This window comes from Mesoplodon mirus, assembly GCF_964341445.2.
Source record: "Mesoplodon mirus genome assembly, chromosome: 3".
NCBI lineage: Eukaryota > Metazoa > Chordata > Mammalia > Artiodactyla > Ziphiidae > Mesoplodon > Mesoplodon mirus.
Window position 1 is genome coordinate 109,768,680 of NC_138978.1, and position 20,097 is coordinate 109,788,776.

Consider the following 20,097-nt stretch of genomic DNA (forward strand, 5'->3'; position numbering starts at 1 on the left):
CCCTTAGAAAGTAGTGTGAATGTCATCCTGTCCCCAACCTCCATGTCCAGCGTCACTGCCCACTTCTCTCTTCTGCCAAACAGGAGCACCTCTTCCCCTCGCACTGAAGCTTGTCTGCATCTATGCTTCCCTCCTGCTGGGCCCTCAGCCTGGGATGTCCTTCACTGACCGTTTTATGAACTTGTATCCTGTTAGTCTTTTAAGGGTCAGCTCAGGCTCAACCTCTCCCAGCTGGAGCCTCTTTGCTCTCCCATGAATTCCACCTGAGCGTGTCTGTGGCACTTCTCATGGGTACTGGGGTCCCTGGATGCCTGTCTCACTTCCCTCATGAGTCTGAGATCCCTGGGAGGACAGGGGCTGCACGTGCCTTGCTCATCTTTGTAGCCACACCATCCCTGCTCACAGGCGGCCTCGGATACAGATGGGGTATCAGGAGTTTGGGACCGTGGAGGAAGGATGGGGTAGGAGAAGAGTTAAGGAGAAGCCCATGCTCAGATTCTGAGACCTACTATAATAGTGGCAGAAAGAACGCAGTTCTTGGATAAAAGAATCTGGGTCATCTCTTGGCTAAGTCTCCACAGAAATTCATTTAACTTCCTCAAGCTTTGGTTTTTTCACCTACAAAAATGCTTATACTAGGGCTTCCCTGGTGGTGCAGTGGTTGAGAGTCCGCCTGCCGATGCAGGGGACACGGGTTCGTGCCCCGGTCTGGGAAGATCCCACATGCCACGGAGCGGCTGGGCCCGTGAGCCATGGCCACTGGGCCTGCGCGTCCGGAGCCTGTGCTCTGCAAGGGGAGAGGCCACAGCAGTGAGAGGCCCGCGTACCGTAAAAAAAAAAAAAAAAAAAAAAAAAAAAAATGCTTATACTATAAGGATATTGTGTGGGTGAAAGAACATGGTTTTTTTGGGGGGAATGTAAACAAAAACACTACACAAATAGTTTGTATGCAAAGGTTAAGCGTTCTAACCACCTCCAGTGCAATTAGCAAGGGTGCAGTTCAGGTTGTGACCAGAGGGTGGCAGCAGCAGCAGCAGGCGGAAACTTTGCCCCATGGTCCTTTGAAATAAAGCAGTCCCGGGAGCTGCTGGATTGCCCTGCGGTGATCGGTGATCTTTTGCTTTTCTGCCCGGCTCACCTAACTCGGAAGAGATTGCCCTCTCTCCTGCAGTGGGATCTGGCTGTGCCTGCACTAAGCCTAGAAACCTCCCTTTGATGATTTCCTCATAAGTTTTTGATGGCCACTCTCACTGTCACGTGTAAGTTTTTCATCGGTTACCTTATCTAGCTCTCACCACAACCTTCTGAGCTAAACTGAGCCAGCAGAATTGCTGCCCCTTTCTTACCTCGCCATCCCAGACTCGATGAAACTGAGGCTCACAGAAGGACTTTGAGGGGCACACAGCTAGCAAGTGGGAAAAGTTAGAACTCACTTTAAACCTGGGTCTTCCAGATCGAATTCCAGCATACCACCACTTCTTTTACCTTCTCTATTCAGTTGTTCACGCAACCAACATTTACTGCATTCTTGCTGTTTGTGGGAGAGTTACATGGACTTCCAGCCACCGTGGACCCTTCTCAGGGCCTAGGCCAGCTGGTGTCTCCATCCTGTTCTTCTCAGGTGCTGGCCCTCAGTCTTTTCCCCTACTCTGCAGCCAGGACCGTCTTCTTGTGCCCTGGGCTCGTGTCCCCAAGCCTAGCAGCTGAGAAGCGCTCTGTTTCACTGCTTCGTCTATCACCAACTCACAGGTCCTGCTGGCGTTCTAGCTCAGCAACCCCGAGAAATTAATACGGGGAAGAAGGCTACAAAAATAAAAAGCAGAGAAAAGCAATATGTGCCCTAAGAAATCTTATAGTTTCCTAGCTCTTGTTGGCCTTAATCCCCAACTTTCTTGCTGGAAAGTATTCCGAAACCCTGAGAGCCTCCAGCTTTCCTGGCTTATTTCTGAAGGCAAAGCTTCTCAATTTTGTCCCCTCCCCTTATTCTCTTAAGTAGACCCGTTTATCAGGAACATAGTGGCAAACAGGAAAGCTGATGTTTGTCGAGGATCTCCTCGGGGCCAGGCACTGCCCTAGACACTGGACACACATCACTTCATCTGACTCACAATAAGCTTGAGAATGAAGTCTTTGTCCTCTTTCACAAACGTGGAAACTGAGGCTCACAAGCAGAAACTGCATGCCTAGATCTGTATAATTAGTATGCGTGGGCCAGCTCTGTTTGGTACAAATCTCTTTTCTCTGTAATCACGTGATTATACAACTAGTGACATACATAGACATAGTGTATCCCTTCTCTCAGAGGCACTTACGGCACCCCCCAATCCCCCACCCCCACCCCGTGGGGGACTTCCAGGCTGAATGACTCTCATTTCAGGTATCCAGACTTCACACAGGAACTGTCTCTGTGGGTTGATTCTCTCCTGCCTGCTGTGTGGGTGGGAAACACCAAAGGAAAAGAAAACTCAGTTCTTGCCTCAGCGGAGATAACACCTGGAAGAGGACTTGGCGCTCAGAGATGGAGGTCTCCCTACGTGGAATATGCATCGGCGGCTGACTGCACGAGGCTGCCTTTGGGAGAAGACCCACTCGCTGCCTGGCAGTGAAAATGGCTGCGGATTGATGCCGATTCTGACGTGACCACCCAGATACACAGCCAAGCTGAATATCAGCAGGACCAGGCTGCAAACACACACACACACACACACACACACACACACACACACACACACACACACGGTGTGGGCTTTCTGATCCTCACTGAAGCCACAGCATACTCAGTTTTTAGTATAAAATGCAACCTGCTGGGCTTCCCTGATGGCGCAGTGGTTGAGAGTCCGCCTGCCGATGCAGGGGACACGGGTTCGTCCCTGGTCCGGGAAGATCCCACATGCCGCGGAGCGGCTGGGCCCGTGAGCCATGGCCGCTGAGCCTGCGCGTCCGGAGCCTGTGCTCCGCAACGGGAGAGGCCACAACAGTGAGAGGCCCGCGTACCGCCCCCCCCCCGAAAAATGCAATCTGCTTACCTCCTTTTTCGTGTTTCTCACCTGAGCTTGCGGGAAGGTATAACGAGGGCACAAGCAGAGGTACCAAAGAGAGGAGATGGATGTTAAGTAGGAAGGTGAGGCTGGACTTAGTGATTCCTAAGTTGAGGGAGCACACGAGGGTGGGAGGCAAAGATGACCCTGAGGTCTCAGTAGGAAACAGACAGTGTCCCAGAAGCTGGGCATTAGGCTGCTGACTTGGACAAGGCGACCAGACACACCCCAGAACCTCCCTGAGCTCAAGACCCTCAGCTGAAATGCAGAGAGGAGACCAGATCGCTTCCTGAATTTCCTGCTGCTCTAAAATCTGACAATTCAGGACATTTGGTTGGGTGTGAACTGCTGCAGCGTGAACACAACCTGAGTCTCTCTCGAGCGCATTACCTTGACACAACTTGAGGGAGGCAGGAGTGAGGATCAAAGGTATTTCAGTAGTCAGGGATAGGAACTGGTCCTAGAGCGAGATCTCTGGAAACGTCTTCTTCCGCCCCCTCCTCCTCTGCTTTTTACTCCCTTCCCTCTTAGACTATTTCCCCAGGAGTATTAGTTTGGGTAAGAAGAGTCAATGAAGACGGAACAAGAGACAGCCCCTAGAGAGCAGTGAGGATGGAGAGGGAAAATTTGGAATGAGTCATCAGTGGATTTTCCCCGGAAGCTCACATACAGGAGGGCAGGAACTGCACCCGCCCTCAGTACTGGGAGGTTTTACCTAAGTGGGAGGCCCGCTTAGAATTAAAAAGAAATCAATTGAAAAGCAATATATAGTCAATTCGGAAATGTCAGAATAGCAGCAACAACCAAGGACAACAGAACAAGAGCCATTATCCCACGTGCAGAGACCAACACCCTGGTGGACATCCTTCCAAAAGACACACACCCAGCACACACTTTTTGAGAAACAAAAATGGGATTACATCGTTTGTCGTGACCTTTTTTTTTCCATATTCAGTTTTTGTCCATATCATGATTTGTTTAACAAATTTCCTCCTTTCAAATATTTAAATCATCTGCAATTTTGACTTATAAAAAATGCTACAAGATACAAACTTTCAGCCAAGTCTTGTAAGTCTTTCATTATTTCCTTAAGATAAAATCATTCTTGTGGACTTGCTAGGTCAAAATATGAATATTCTTGATGCTTCTGATTCACACTGACAAACTGTCCACCAGAAACTCTACACCTGTTTGCATTTCTACTGTCCATATTCAAGAATGTCTGTTTTTACCATCATTAACACTGTATAGTTTAATTTTTTAAAAAAAGATGAAAAATGCATCTATGTTAAAATTTATGTTGCTTTATTAATAAATTGACTACATTTTCATAGGCTTGTTCACTTGTATTTCTTTTTTTGTGAATTGTCCCTTTGACAACCTTAACCAAATTTAATATCAAGGTGTTTTTTCTACACTTTCATTCTACATTTACATAAAAAATTTAATTTTAAGGATATTAACCTTTGTTATATATCTTGCAAATAATTTGCCCCTTTTAATACTTTGTCTTTTAATGTTTTTTAGGGCTTTTTATGTACAAAATTTTACATAGATTTAGATTTATCAATCCCTTTCTTTTTCTGCCCTTGAAGTCCAGCTCATTCATCATTCAGAATTAAGAAAGATATGAGAGGAGCAGGATTAATGTTTTAAAAAGAACAGAAAGCTGCTTTCCACTTGCTCCATGAGAGCCTAGGAAAACTATCGGGAAAGCTGAAGCAGGTAACACCATGACTATCACCACATCGTCTGGACCAGACCTTGAGAGGCTGGAGTTGGCAGCTGGCCAGTGAGTTAGCCACTTACAAGCAAGGAAGCTAGATGATAATTACTTCTCAGGATCTGCATATACTTTCGAGAAAACATGTGTCTTAAGCACCCTCTATCAGAAAAACTTTTTATTACAAAATTAATGTATTCATTATCAAAACTTCTAACTTCACAGTTGTTGATAAAGTAAAAAGTAAAAGTTTCCTTTCTTCTGCTTCCAAATTTTAGTCCTGAGAGGGAAAACACTGTTAAAAGTTTGGCATGAGTCCTTACAGACTTTTTCCTATGCATACACTATTACATGTGATATAATATAATATAATAATGATATAATATAATATATTCTTACTTTTAGGGCTACTTCATTCTATTTTAACTGTTATTCAATATTTCATAGTATGAATATACCATAATTTTAGTTGTTTGAAAATTTTTATTACAAAAAAACACTATAACAAACATCCTTGAATAGGATTTTTGCACATTTATCCAAGTATTTGTGAAGGATAGATTTCTCACATTAAAATTACTAGGTAAAAAACATATATATTTTAAAGTTTAGTGAAAATTTCCAAATTCCACCCCATGGGAGGTATGGCTTTATATACTCCCTCTAATATTATATGAAGGTGCCTGTTTCTCCCTACATTCGTGCCAATAATGTAAATCACTATCTTTTCTAACTTTGTCAATCTGATTGTGAAAATGGTGTTTTATGGCTATAATATATATATATATGTAACATTAGATGGCTTCTCATACATTTATTGACATTTTTTTCTATAAAGTTTTTCTTCTATAAACTGCTCATTTATAGCCTTTGCTCATTTTAAAAACTGAATTTCATTTGTCTTTTTGATTGATAGGAATAATTTATATACTTTGGATATTAATAATTTTTCATATATATTGCAAATTTTTCTATCATTCTTTTCATTTTGTTCATCATCTCTTTGCCTATACTTCAGTATTACATTTTTACATAGTTGTGTCCATCTTTTCTTTATTAATACTTTTGGAACCTATAGTATATGTAGGTAGGCCTTCCATACTCAAAGGCAGGAAAGTATCCTTCTATACTGTTTTTTTGTAGCACTGTGTTATACTTTTAACATTTAAAAATGTAATCCAACCGCGTTCTATTTTTGTGGATGATGTGAATCAGGGATTTGCCACACAATCGTGAGGTAAATATCCTATTCAGGCTTCCTTTTGCCCAGTGGTTGAGATCCATTGTTTTGACTTACTTTCATTTCCTGGGCAACTTTCTGAGACAGGACATCCATAGTTGCACCTAAAGTTGAAACAGAAAACAAGCACAATTTTTAAGATTTTTTGCTCACTCTATCCTAAAGAATCATAAGGCTAGAATTTTACATTGGAAATCTGTAACTGGGTGCTCCTCTCTCTATAGCTGGGTCTCTCTGTGCCTCTTTTTCTGGTTGTGTCCATCAGTGCATCTCTGTTTCTCTCCCTGTCTCACACATTTCTCCTCTTTCTTTCTCCTGTCCTCTAGCACTTCTCTTTTTTCTCCTTATCTCTTCCTTTCCTTAACCATCTACAGTGTTAACCATCTTAAATGTTTCTTGGATGATTTGTTCTGGTTGTTTAATAGCATTTCACAGTCTCAATGCATTTTTGTTTGTTTTGGAACAATTTTTTATTTACCTATCTGTGAATTTCAATATAGTTATAAAATGTATGCTGAACATAAGATTTGGGGATTTCAAGCATTTACAGCTGAGACTCAATTTATATTTGTTTCTTTTTATCACATAAACAGTCAGAACATTTAAAATGCCTTTTGAGAAAGAGAAAAAAATCCACTTTCATAATTGTTTAGTATGTATACATTTTCCAGTATTTGTAATCATGGAATAAATGATTGTATTCTGCTAGCTATTTGCTTATAAACATTTACCTATATTTCTATGTGGTCCTGTTAGGGACTTTACAGGAGAACGGATAGAAGATGGGCCGTATGGTTGAATTTAACTCCTTGTTAACTAAAGGGTGATCCTGAGTAATTTATTTAGCCTCTTAGTTCCTTTTCTCTTCAACGGGAATAATAAAACCCACCCAAGGTTGTAGTGAGAATTAAAATGTTATAAGAAGACATACACTCATAAATATACCTGCTTTGGCAAAGGAGCACATCAGCCAGGTTTTGTATGCGTGTGCGCACGCGCGTGTGTGTGTCTGTTTTCTATGTCACTGTAAAGAAGCAAAAAGGAGAGGCACGTGGTTAAGCTCTCAGGGGGTGGATTCCACTGGTGTTATTTCAGTTCCTTTTTAAAGAAGAGCTCAGAATCACAAGAAGGAAACTAACCCCAAAGATGAGCCTCACGTGTAAAATCTTAGCCAGCTTCCTTCTGATTTTCTCTGTTTCCACCAAAGGTAAGTTGGTGTGCGGGTCTCCACTGTCACCATTAGAAGCTTCTTTGGCAACCCTGAAGTGAGTGCAAGAGTCAGAGAGGTCACAGCCCAGCTTTCCTTGGCAGTGAGCTACCTCAGTAACTTTCTTGCTTTTTGTAGGTGAGGTCTCTGAAAATACTAAAGTCATCTGGGGTCGCCTGGATCATGACATCAACCTGGACATTCCTGGTTTTCAAATGAATGATAGGATAGCAGATACACGATGGGACAAAAACAAAATCAAGATTGCACAATTAAGACAAGACAAGCCACCTTACCAGATAACGGACACGTATGTGATGTTAGAAAATGGAACTCTGAAAATTAAAGCTCTGAAGAGAAATGATAGCGATGTCTACACAGTATCTGTATATGATTCGAATGGAAAAAACATATTGGAGAAAACATTTGATTTGAAGATTCAAGGTAAGTCTTTGTCCCCTAAATTCCTCCATCTCAGTATGGGTGCTATTTAGCAAGTCGAGGAATAGCATTCACGAAATGTCCCCAGCCCTGACCTTGGCCTTGAGGGAGCCCTAAAGGAAATCGAATGCATCCCTCCTGCCTCGGTGCAGGCTCCAGTCCTGTGAGAGAGATGGAACCCACAGCTAATAGACCCTCAAGTCTACATACCTCAAACTCTCTCTTCAGAGGCTGTGGGGATGCAGGGTTGAGTGAAGGATCTGGATTAAGATCCTGCGTTAATCAAGAAGAGGGGAACAGGTGGGCAGAAGAAAAAGGTGGCCATTCCAGGTGGATGATGAAGGGCAAGCTAGGTATGAGACTGGGAAGGGGAGGCTGACTGGAGGGCAGTGGGTCTTCCATCCAGAGAGACAATTTCAAGCCAGGATGTCCTGAAGGAGTAATTGTAAGGCAGAAAAGGGCTGGAAATGATGAATTTAAGGATGAACAGCCCTTGTTTCTAATCATCTCAACATCGGCATGATCAAAGGTGGAAGATGATTTTTGCTGATATCTGTAGAAAATACACAAAGTGTGGCTTTGTATGTCTATGCATGTACTGTGAGGGCAGTAGTAGCTATTGAAGATGGAAGCTTGAAACCTAGCTAGGAAGCTGCTGCTTTAATCCAAGTGAAGTAGGGAGGGGCTGGTCGGTGACCCTCAATTCAGGTTTCACATTGGAATCAGCTGAGGTGCTATTAAAGTTACCAGTGCTAAGTCCCATCCCAGACCAATTTAATCAGAGTTTCTTGGTGCAGGGCCTGGGCATCATAGGTGCTAAACTCCCCAGGTGATTTTTTTTTTTTTTTTTTTTTTTGCGGTACGTGGGCCTCTTGCTGCTGTGGCCCCTCCCGCCACGGAGCACAGGCTCTGGATGCGCAGGCTCAGCGGCCATGGCTCACGGGCCCAGCCGCTCCACGGCATGTGGGATCCTCCCGGACCGGGGCATGAACCCGTGTCCCCTGCACCGGCAGGTGGACTCTCAACCACTGCACCACCAGGGAAGCCCTCCCCAGGTGATTTTAATGAGCAGCCAAAGCTGATAACTAGTGGCCTAGACTAAAGGGTGCCTATAAAATGCCTAAAGAACGATTACATTGGGGGTCATGTGTGGAGAAAGAATGAACAACGTGGCTTGAGTTTGGGAGAGAGGGAAGAGAAAGTACAATAGAATGGAAGTGACAATGAAGTCACAAATCCAGGGGTCACTTGGCTGGATGTGGATAAAAGTGAGAAGAGGAAGCTGTACTTAGCTTGGAGAGGAAGACAGGAACCCCAGCATGAGCACAAGCCAGAGATTCAGTGAGAAAAGGAAGCTGTACTTAGCTTGGAGAGGAAGACAGGAACCCCAGCATGAGCACAAGCCAGAGATTCAGTGAGCAAATAAGCATTTCTGTGCTTTGCACAGGAAACACTGCCAAAGGAAGGGCCCCCTCCTCCTACCTAGAGTCACCATCCAGCCCTCTTCTTGAGCACTCGGACCTGGTAGCAGCCCCCCTCCAACACTCACAGACATTGTCAGCTCCTCTGCAAATGACAACTTTCCATACCTAGACCTGCAACAGGACGGAGGGTACATTCCAGAGATGGGGCGAGACAGAATGGAGCCAGAAGGGACCTCTGCTTGTGGGCTCTGGGAACCACAGATGTCGTGACTCCTGCCAGCATGGGCTTGAGTGTCCTGTTTTGAACTTGAGCTTCACATTCGTGTTTCCTTTAGTACTGCAGTGGTAATAATGGCTACCAGTGAGATGTCACGTGCTTTGCTACATGATCTTATTTAAGGTTCCCAACAATCCTGAGAGGTAGCTGTTATTATCCCCTTACTATCTATAAGGAAACAGAAGTGGCTTGACAGGAGCAAAGTCAGGAGCCAAACCCAAGGCTAGTTTTAGCAAGGATGGTGACATTCCCCCACCCACCACCCCAAACAGCTTTATTGTGGTATAATTCACATACCATAAAATTCACCCATTTAAAATGTATGATTCCATGGCTTGTAGTATATTTACAGAGTTGTACAACCATTACCGCAATCAATTTTAGAATGCTTTCATGACCTCAAAAATAAACCTTCACTCCTTTGCCAAAAGACACAGATCTTTCCATGACACAACAGCCATCTCATTGTGTGTGTGTGTGTGTGTGTGTGTGTGTGTGTGTGAATGTCACACAGCATGTCAATTTGTGGGTCTGGTCACCATTTCCTACCACATGACCTTGGGCAAATTCTCTGTTTGCTCTGAGTCTGATTTTCATAATAATAACTCTATCGGCTATTCAGTGGGACAAGGCTTCAGGGAGACAACTAAGCATAGGTGCCTTGGGCACCTGGGACACAATACCTGCTTCCTCAGTACTCGTGCTCTCCCCATCTCTTTGTTCCTCCATGCTTCTCAGTCTCCAACTTTGGTACCCACATCTCCTTAAGGAGGGGGCTACGCTGCTGCCAGCTGGAGAAACAGTGGAAGGCCCCTTAAAAGCAGATGTTAGTGGAGAAAGTTTGTCCTAGCAACCTGGAATCAAAGAGCCTCATCTGTGAGACGTGCCCCACAGGATCCAACCATGCCTCTTGTATGAAACTATCTTACAGACAGGACGTATGCAAAGATATGACTTTGAGTGGATGCTCATCTCTGGGTGGTTCATATCAGTGAAATACTGGAAAGGAACTTAAAGTCCCTAGCAGTTAGGAACGTATTAATTAAATCAAGAATAGATCATTTAAAAAGATGATGAAAGTGTATATTTATTGGTATTCCTAAAAGAATTTCATAAGAGATCATTAAAGGAAAACAGGCAGACTAAAACATATCTATGATCCAGTTTTAGTTTTTAGAACACTATTTATATGTGGTATGCATGGCATAGAAAACATTTGTTAAAGGGATGCATGGAAACATTAATAATTATTGACTCTGGGTAGTAGAATTGCAAGTGGTTTTTAATCTTCTTGAAACTTTTTTGGTATTTTATCAATTTTTACAGTGATGTGACTTACTGTTATAAATTTAAAAAGAGTATTTCCATTTTGAAAACACAAGCAAACTCCTTGGCTCAACCCCTAGAGTATGCACTGACCCTGTCTTGTTGTAGGGTGATGTCTTTCCATCCTCTTCATTCTGGGTCACACCGAATCCCTGGATGGGAAAAAAACCCCTTAATTTCTGCCTGCCTATATTTTGGGACAGAAATGAAATTTGGTGAGAAAGTTCATGGGGAAGATATTATTGTCTGGGAGGGAGGAAATCAGAAAAAAAAAAGCTATCCATCTGCATAATGAATGGAAGGATGCTGAGAGAGGAAAGTGGCAAGTCTGAGGAAAGAGAGGGAAGGATGAGAAAAAGGGCAGAAGTTGGTCACACGGCTCGCAAGTGGTGGAGTAGGATTTGGACCCGGCCCAACTGACGCCAAGGGCTTTTTCTTTCATGACGCAGCCTTCGAATATTATCATGTCAGAAAAGGAGAGGCAGGGCGTGTATGATTATGATTATAACAACGACCACCAATATTGTCAGTACCTGTCAGTGTGCCAGGGCTTTGTCACATGTCATCCCTGCTGTGACAGGTGGGGAATGTCTTTCTTATTCTTCTCTTGCGGATGAGATCCAGTGAGGTCCAACAGCTCTGGGAAGCTGAAGGCGTTCTCTCCCTCCAGAGCTTGAACTGAACACCTGGCCCCCTGCTCCCAGGACCTGCTGCTTCATTTGTGACCAAGGCCCCAGGCTACACATGTACCAGTCCTCCAGGGACAAGTTCCCAGCTGCTCTTAAAGCATTGCCCCCACCCCGCTATCCTTCACAGGCTCCTGAGTGTATGGGGATCAGGATGTGGTAAACCTCTTATCCGTACTACTGAACTTGGATTTGGAAGGGTGAGCTCCTCTCCTGATTTGCCATTTATTAGTGGGTGCCCTTGGACTGTCCATTTAACCTCTCAGAGCCTTGGGCACTTCATCTGTAAACAAGAAGAAAAACATCCGCCTCTCTGTTTGTTAGGATGAAATGATATCCTATATGTGAAAACATTTTAAGGTATAAAACAGCACATAAGCCTGTGATATGATATATTTTTTACTGATATAATGTATCTATAAATACCAGAAATAAATTTGTTCTGAATGTGCTGTATAAATAAAATGAAGTAGAAATGATTTTTGAAAGTTGCTAGGGGTCTTTGAAATCTTTTCTGGTCCCAAACTAACTAAATTTCCCCTCTATAAATAGGTATGTCTTTTACAATCAGTAAATGGCCTAATATGAATTGGATCTTTCTTTTCTTTTCAGAGATGGTCTCAAAACCTGTAATTTCCTGGAGTTGTACCAACAGAACCCTGATCTGCGAGGTAGCAAAAGGAAGTGACCCTAACTTAAAACTGTTTTTAAATGAGACCAGTATCAAAGAAAGTCATCAGAAGGTCATCAGACACAAGTGGAACAGCAAATGGACTGCAACATTCAACTGCGTGGCGAGTAACAATGTCAGTGCCCAAACGAGCACGGTGACCATCAGCTGTTCAGGTGCGTGGTGGGCACTGGTCAGACACCCCAAGTTCACTTCACAAACACAGCCTTTGAGGCCCACAGCAGAGGACTGGTCCAGGGCCTGGGTGCTTGGGCTGGGAGGCATCCTTGGCTCAGGATGAGGACTGAAAACATACCTCTTTTCCCTGGAAATCTTCAAGGGAAATCTTAGAGGAGAGAGGAGGTAGTGCTCTATGGTTGCCCATCTTGGGAGTCTTCTCAGAGAGCTTGGTATAACCACAGGCAATGAAAAAGATTCTCTTCTAGGAGAAAGCATTGCCGAGTTGAAGAGATAAAAGGAGCTGTAACAGTGATCTCACACAGACCGCCCCTTCCCAGAGAGGCAAGCTGACTTGCCCACGATCCCTTCAGCTAATCAGTGACCATGACTGTGGCTCCTAGGGCAATAATGGAGAAGGAAGCAAAAAGGATTCCTTTCTGGAGGGGAGATGGCTGGTACCTCCTATCAGGGGCAGGTGCAGAAGGGCTGTAGAAACTCTGGGAGTTAGAGGCTTGCGGGGAGGAAGAGCTCAAGGCCAGGGAGGACCATGAGCACACGTGGGCAATGCTCTTACTGCCTCAGAGCAGACAGCCCAGCACCAGAAAGTTCTGAAACTTCAAGAGTCTAAGTTCTTCCCTGGACCACCAGCTTCATGTGACCCCTAGAAGTAATTTTTTTTAATAAATTTATTTATTTTATTTATTTATTTTTGGCTGTGTTGGGTCTTCGTTGCTGCGTGCGGGCCTTCTCTAGTTGTGGCGAGCAGGGGCCACTCTTTGTTGTGGTGTGTGGGCTTCTCATTGCGGTGGCTTCTCTTCTTGCGGAGCACGGGTTCTACGTATGTGGGCTTCAGCAGTTGCGGCACGCGGGCTCAGCAGTTGTGGCTCACGGGCTTTAGAGCACAGGCTCAGTAGTTGTGGTGCACGGGCCCAGTTGCTCCGTGGCCCATGGGATCATCCCGGACCAGGGATCGAACCCATGTCCCCTGAATTGGCAGGCGGATTCTTAACCACTGCGCCATCAGGGAAGCCCCTAGAAATAATTTTCGAAAGGTGGCCTGCTCCAGGAGCCAGGGGTCTTGACTTCTAGTTTGGGTCTGTCCAAATATATAGGGATGACCTGGACAGAGTTCCTTCCCCTTTCTGGGCTTCAGCCTCCTGGTCCACAAAGAAGATGAGCCCTGTGATCCCCAAGAGTCTACTCATCTGATACTCTGGGATTATGTCTCCACTGCTGTCTAGTCAACCCCCTGACAGGAAACTGAGCACAAAAGATAGTTATTTGGCCACAGGCCCTGAGTTTCTATAGTGAGTATGGCTGGTCAGTGACCCTAGGAAGCAGCCCTGAGCTGGTGTGAAATCAGAAGTGAGACTTTTTAATATACATTTTGAATTAGTTATCAGTTGCTGCATAACAAACAACCCCATATTTAGTGGCTTAAAACACAAGCAGTTATTATCTCACAGTTTCTGTGGGACATGAATCTGGGAGTGACTTAACTGGATGTTTCTGGCTCAGGGTCTTTCATGAAGCTGTAATCAAGACACAGGCAGGGGCTGCAGTCATGTCAGTCAGGTGCAAGCACTACTGGGGGAGCATCCATGTCCAAGTTCACTTACGGGGGCGGCATTGGGCTGCCTTACAATATGGCAGCTACTTCCGTCAGAGCAGCCTAAGAAAGAGCAACAACAAGCGCCCAAGACAAAAGCCGTGGTCTTTTTGCACTCGATCTCAGGAGTGATAGATGTCCCATCACTGCTGAGGTATTCTATTCATTAGGAGCCTCTCAGTAAGTCCAGCCCACATTTAATCAGAAGGGGTCTCACACCAGTGGGAATACCAGGAGGCAGGGCTCAACGGGGACCATCCTAGAGTCTGCCACTCACACGGTCAGACCAGCGTCACTTCACCTCCTATGAAGTCTATGTCTGCCCACCAGCCGTCCCTCCGTGCCCCCCATCACTAAGGCACAGTGAGTGAAGTCGCCTCTCCTCGACTTCACAAGCTCTTATCCCCTTTTAGGAGGCTCTTGATTAGAGTTGCCAGATTTAGCAAATAAAAAGAGACAGTATAAATGTGTTCCAAGTGTTGCGTGGGACATACTTATACTAAAAACTATTCGTTGTTTATTTCAAATTTAACTGGGCATCCGGTGTTTTATCTGGCAGCCCCACTCCACGCTTATTTTAACTAGATCCCAGCAGTATAAAAATGTGTGTGCATGAGAGATGGAGCGAGGGACGAAGGGCTTTGGGGGAAGCTGAGGTTTGAAGACTGGAGCATTCCTGTCCCTTACTCTGTGGTACAGAGTGGGAGCCAGTCTGGGAAAAGGCCACTAGAGAGACGGGAGGAATACCTAGGGGGAGACTGGGGAGGACAGGGCTGCTCTTGAAGACCCTAAAATGGATCTGGATGTTTCATCCTAAAAGGCCAAGGCAGAGAGGAGCAATGAGAAGATTAACCACTTGGCTCAGAAAAGATGAGCATGTACTTAAAACCAAAATAGTAGGAGGGGCTTCCCTGGTGGCGCAGTGGTTGAGAGTCCGCCTGCCGATGCAGGGGACACGGGTTCGTGCCCCGGTCCGGGAAGATCTCACATGCCGTGGAGCGGCTGGGCCCGTGAGCCATGGCCGCTGAGCCTGCGCGTCCAGAGCCTGTGCTCTGCAATGGGAGAGGCCACAACGGTGAGAGGCCCGTGTACCGAAAAAAAAAATAAATAAATAAATAAAATTGTAGGAGGAAGGAGCAGGTTTGGACACACAAGAAGGACTCCACCACATAAACTCGCAGGCACATTATCTCCAAGAGGGAGTGCAGGAAGGAGTGTGGCTGGATTTAGTGACTGTGAGGACATAGCTTTGAATGACAGAGCCACAGCTGCCTCTGAGACACGCTGGAACATTCCCTGCAGAAAGCCCCCAGAGGCTGTGCTGGATAAAACTGTGAACAGACTGTGTAAGGCGCTCCTACATTCCCAAGTGTGCCCAGATAGGGGCATGCTTGCCCTGCCTGAGGACTCTGAGAAGACAAGCTAGTGGCTGCATGGTTTAGTCCCTGCTCCCCAACTGGTCCTAGGCCCATGCCCCCCCCTCACCCAGGTCAGACCCTGGGAAGTCCTTGGCTCAGCCCAAGGTGGACTCCAATAGCCCTGGCCCTTCCTCCAAGCAGGCAGAGCCTAAAGGACCCCCCTAACTTTCCCGGTCCAGTTTCACAGCAGGTTAGGATTATGCCTGCTTTTCTAATGGAAGCCCCTTCATCCACAGAGCATAGAGAGGCAGTGTAACTGGCAGGCAAAGAGTGGGTCAGGGAGAGACTTAGGAAAGAAAACGAGGATTAACAAACCACCGCAGTCTGGAAACCTGTTTAGTTTCATTTCTGAGCCTCTGGCTTGCTCCTGGGGCCCATCCTGGGCTTCATGTACAATAGTATCTTCCCAGGAATGTTTGGCTAGAGAAGGGTTTCCTTGTGATGCTGGGCTGAGCTCCATTTGTTCTCCAGATGTACGAGTCCCCTGAACCCTGGCCCCAGCTGCTGCCTCTGTGACTGCTGTTGACTCACAAAGGGGCAGATGGCCCAGTATTCCTCCCGGGAAATAGCTCCCAGAAGCACCGGTGCACAGAACTGTAGTCAGAGCAGACCCTCATCTTTGTGTGTAGTTTTACAGTTTACAAAGCACTTTCACATCCATTATCTGATTGACTTCCAGCAGCCACCTGTGATATAAGTTCCTTATCTCCATGTTTTAAAGACAGGAACAGGCTCAGAGAGGTGGAGTAACTTGTCAAAGGTCATGCAGCTCTTGCCTAGAAGAGCCTGCACTCAAACCCATTTCTCTTACCACAGTCATTGTTTTCCTCATTGCATGACAGCAGCCGAAGGTCTGTGAGCTGAAGATCAGGTCCACTGCTGCTGCGAACTCACTGTGTGTTTGAGTTTCTCTCACAGTCCAGGAAAAATCTGGGACGGGGTGCTGCCTCTGAGGTCAGAGAACTGGGTTGGACCCGTGAAACATGTATCCTGTCTTTAGAAACTTTCTGGTCAAGAGGGTGAGAAAAAATCATGACGTGGGAGGGCAGCCAGAGATGAAGCTGGAAAAACAGTGCAGAAACATGGAGACGAGGGGCTGCTTAAAGGAACCATTCAGGAATGGATACGGTGTGGCCTCAGGCAACTCATCCTCCCTCTCTGGGCCTTGTCTGTGAAACTAGAGATTACCCTAGATTTTCTCTAAACTCTTTCTCAGATCTAAACTTCTGTGACATTCTCCTTGATAGGGGACAGTGCTTGGTACGTGAAGAATCAGGCATTTGTGGTTCAGGAGAGCAGTTCTCCAAGAAACGTTCTGAGAGGGCTTATCCTGGACCCTGCACCTGCTCAGGTATTGACCCAGTTCACCAGCCTCCATGAGCTTGGCTTCCCTGAGGTTGAAAAGTCCCACCAAGCTCTTTTATCTGAAAGATAGGAGGCTGGAGTCCTCAAGTCCTTGGCCAGAGCAACGAAGTGACCCCTCTTCCCAGCACGCTCCCATCCATCCCACGTCTGTTCCTCTTGCAGGGAAAGGTCTGGATATCTATCTCATCATCGGCATTTGTGGAGGAGGCACCGTCTTCCTCGTCTTCGTGGCACTACTCATTTTCTACATTAGCAAGAGGAAAAAACAGAGGAGTAGGAGAAATGGTAAGCTCCCTCTCTTCTGTCCCACCGCAGGCCTGGGTGAAATCCCCGTGGAAACACCTCATGGGTCTGGCACTTAGAGTCTGGAAAGAAAATAATGGAGATGGGTAGTTTCAGAATGTCAGGGCTGTAACCGGCAGTTACAGTTTGTTCCATTTTGTGGTTAGCTTGATTTTTGAAAAACAAATTCTCAGTGGTAACAATGTGGGAGCTTTGAGAAGCTCCATCCAGGCCGGCCTCATTGGAATCCACCACCTGAGGCTGACCGGGTATAAAGCTGTGTGGACATATGTTGAATGAGCCACATATATCTATGTAGGTAGAAAGATAAGCTTCGAAACACCATTTCTGTGCGCAACCATTTTTTGTCTTCTCCTGAGGGTGTGGCCAAGGTGGGTTCAAGACCAAACTCCTAGGAACACAGGTAAAATTTCAGGACATCACGGACTCACAGGAACACACTTGTTCTAAAACTGGATGTTTATATCCCCTTTCCAATTCACTGTTCCAAGGGGAGGGGTTAAGGCTGTGAGTTGTTTCTTCCTTGAATCAGGCCTGTCTGACAACTCACCTAGGATGAAAAAGTTATGCTCGGGGACTTCCCTGGTGGCGCAGTAGTTGAGTGTCCGCCTGCCGATGCAGGGGACGCGGGTTCGTGTCCCAGTCCGGGAAGATCCCACATGCCGCGGAGCGGCTGGGCCCGTGAGCCATGGCCACTGAGCCTGCGCGTCTGGAGCCTGTGCTCCGCAACGGGAGAGGCCACAGCAGTGAGAGGCCCACGTACCGCAAAAAAAAAAAAAAAAAAAAAGTTATGCTCATAAGGGAGGAGCTGGCTCAAGGAGCGTCCAGGACACTCAGAGCAGTGTGGGTGACTTACAGCAGAACTGGGTGGAAGGCAGATCTAACGGAGAGACCCATCCAAAGGCAGGGAGTGACTAATGTCTTCTCTGACTACTCAGATCCTATTACAAGGGCTCTAACCCTGAGGTGCTCTAGGGCATGATCCCTGGGATGACACAGAGGCAGGGCTGGGGTCTGAGTGCCCTCTCTGCTCCCTGGAGACCCAGGCACAAAACCATCCCCCACTGGTCTCTAAAGCCCTGAGCTCTCCCTCTATTTTTCTGGTGGGCATTTCTGTCTCCCCTACCCGCCCAAGGCCTGGAATCTCTAGAGGGTAGAGGTGGCTTCTGCTTCCTCATCATATCCCCCAGAGCAGCTAGTGTGACATCTTGTACACAGGAGGGGCACTTAATAAATAGTTACATTGATCTTGATTGTATCTTGCCAAGAAAACTCTTCAGAGGTTTAATTGTTGCAGATGAAGAGCTGGAGATAAGAGGGAAGAGAGTGACCCCTGAGGAAAGGGGCTATAAGCCCCACCAAATTCCAGGCTCAACTCCTCAAAATCCAGCCATGTCCCAAACTCCTCCAATACCTGGTCATCGTTGCCAAGCACCTGCTCATCGTCCCAGGCCTCCTGGCCCCCGTGTCCAGCACCAGCAAAAGAAGAGGCCTCCTCCTACCCTGGGCAAACAAGTTCACCCGCAAAAAGGCCCTCCCCTCCCCAAGCCTCGAGTTCAAACGAAATCTCCCTGTGAGGCCGAAGAAAACTCATAACTGTCTCCTGACGCAGCTGTCCTCTTCCTCTAATTAAAAGAGATTAAAAACTGTCCTTTCCCATAAACGTCACTGTGGAATTTCTCCACTCTAGGTGTGCATGCCCACACTTCCATCAAGTGTGCTCTACAAGCAGACAATGATCACCGCCCCCTCCCAGCCCAGGAGCCGCAGCCGTGTCTGTACCTTCCAACTCAGCCATGTGGTCTGACGTCTGGAGTCTCTGGCCTCCTCACAGATCTCCACCTCAGCAGGAAGGGAGAAACAATAAAGGTGCACACATTAGGATGATGGGTGATCAAGCGCAGAATCCTAGAGCTCTCCCACCCTCCCTCTCAGAGCACGTGCTAGTGTCAGATGTCAAGCAGTCGCTGTGGCCATGTCTCGCTGCAAGCAGCTTCCTGCTTGAAAGACCCTTGGTTTTCTTAGGAGGACACTTGCTCACCGTATCGGGAGTACAAGTGAAACAAGAGCCGTGACATGACCCCAGCATCTACTCGTTGTAGAAAGGAGCCCAGCATCCAGCTGCTGAATGAGAAAGAGGCTAGTGGGTAGGGTATGACAGCAGGACCGAATTTGGCCATCCCAGTTCAACGGGACCACCTCAATCCCACCAGAACAACCGGAATCCACTCCCCAGGCCTCAGCTGCAAAGCTGGGCCCACAACCTATCGGTGTAGATTTATACAGTGAAATGAAATCTCTGTGCACAAACTTCAAGAGACACCAGAAAACATAATCTCATTTTGGGTTTCACTTCCTTGACTCTTCAGACATGGTCACCATGATCTGTAGAACCATCCTTGAAAAGAGGGGAATCCATGAATACTGAAGGTGCCATGAGCCTACCAGACAACATGTAAGAGGGCAGGCTAAGAGACAACTTGGCTGAAGCAAATCCCAAGTCTTAAGGGACCATTATTAAAAGTTCAGGCCCCACCCCCAGCTAGCAGTCATGCTAGCTGTACTTTGAGGGAAGTGGGAGAGAAAAAAACAGTTTACAGTTAAGGTTCTAAAACAATAGGTGGTGAGAAGGCACCTGCTTTGAAATGTTGGTACCATGTTGTTTGTGGTCCCATCCGCCCACCTTCTCCCAGCTTCTAAATCTTGTCAGGCTCTGGCAGGAAGCTCTGAGGTCTAAACCACAAAGTCTATGTACATTCAGGACTTCCTGTGAGAGCTCACGGAGGGTTGAACTGCTCTTTTCTCTGAACCTGAGCATCCATTGTTTTAGCACCCAGAGTTAATTGTTAAGAATAATGATGAATGGAAGCCCGTAGCCTGAATTCCTGAAATTCAGACATGAAATTCAGTCAAGTAACAGTCGTCTCAAGATCAACCTAGGAAGAGAAATGAAGGTCTTAGCACTGCCCTCTTTCTCCTTCCTCATTGCAGTCCTGAGCTATTCCATCGGCCATCCTGCCAGAATGGCTCCTATCCCATTCCCTTCCTGAAGCCCCCTCTTGCCAGCCCACACTGTGCCTTTCTCCTGAAATCTTGTGGCATTATATATCATACAGAACATGTATTGGCTCTGACTATTCAATCCTTCATCATTTACTCATTCAACAAACATTTATTGAACTTCTACTAC

At 46.2% G+C, this 20,097-nt stretch overlaps 1 protein-coding gene across 1 annotated transcript; it reads left to right on the forward strand.

The window, feature by feature from the left end:
* Positions 1-6,927: 6,927 nt before the first annotated feature.
* Positions 6,928-18,695, forward strand: CD2 (CD2 molecule). The gene is made up of 5 exons (XM_082614372.1): positions 6,928-7,208; positions 7,347-7,652; positions 11,975-12,208; positions 16,767-16,889; positions 18,205-18,695. The coding sequence occupies exons 1-5, from the start codon at positions 7,148-7,150 to the stop codon at positions 18,501-18,503; spliced, it is 1,023 nt and encodes a 340-aa protein (XP_082470498.1). The 5' UTR covers positions 6,928-7,147; the 3' UTR covers positions 18,504-18,695.
* The last annotated feature ends 1,402 nt before the right edge of the window (positions 18,696-20,097 follow it).

Coding starts and splice junctions, on each gene's coding strand:
- CD2 (XM_082614372.1), top strand. CDS start 7,148: ATGAGCCTCACGTGTAAAATCTTAGCCAGCTTCCTTCTGATTTTCTCT. Junction 7,209..7,346: donor TTTCTCTGTTTCCACCAAAG/GTAAGTTGGTGT, acceptor TGCTTTTTGTAG/GTGAGGTCTCTGAAAATACT. Junction 7,653..11,974: donor ATTTGATTTGAAGATTCAAG/GTAAGTCTTTGT, acceptor TTTTCTTTTCAG/AGATGGTCTCAAAACCTGTA.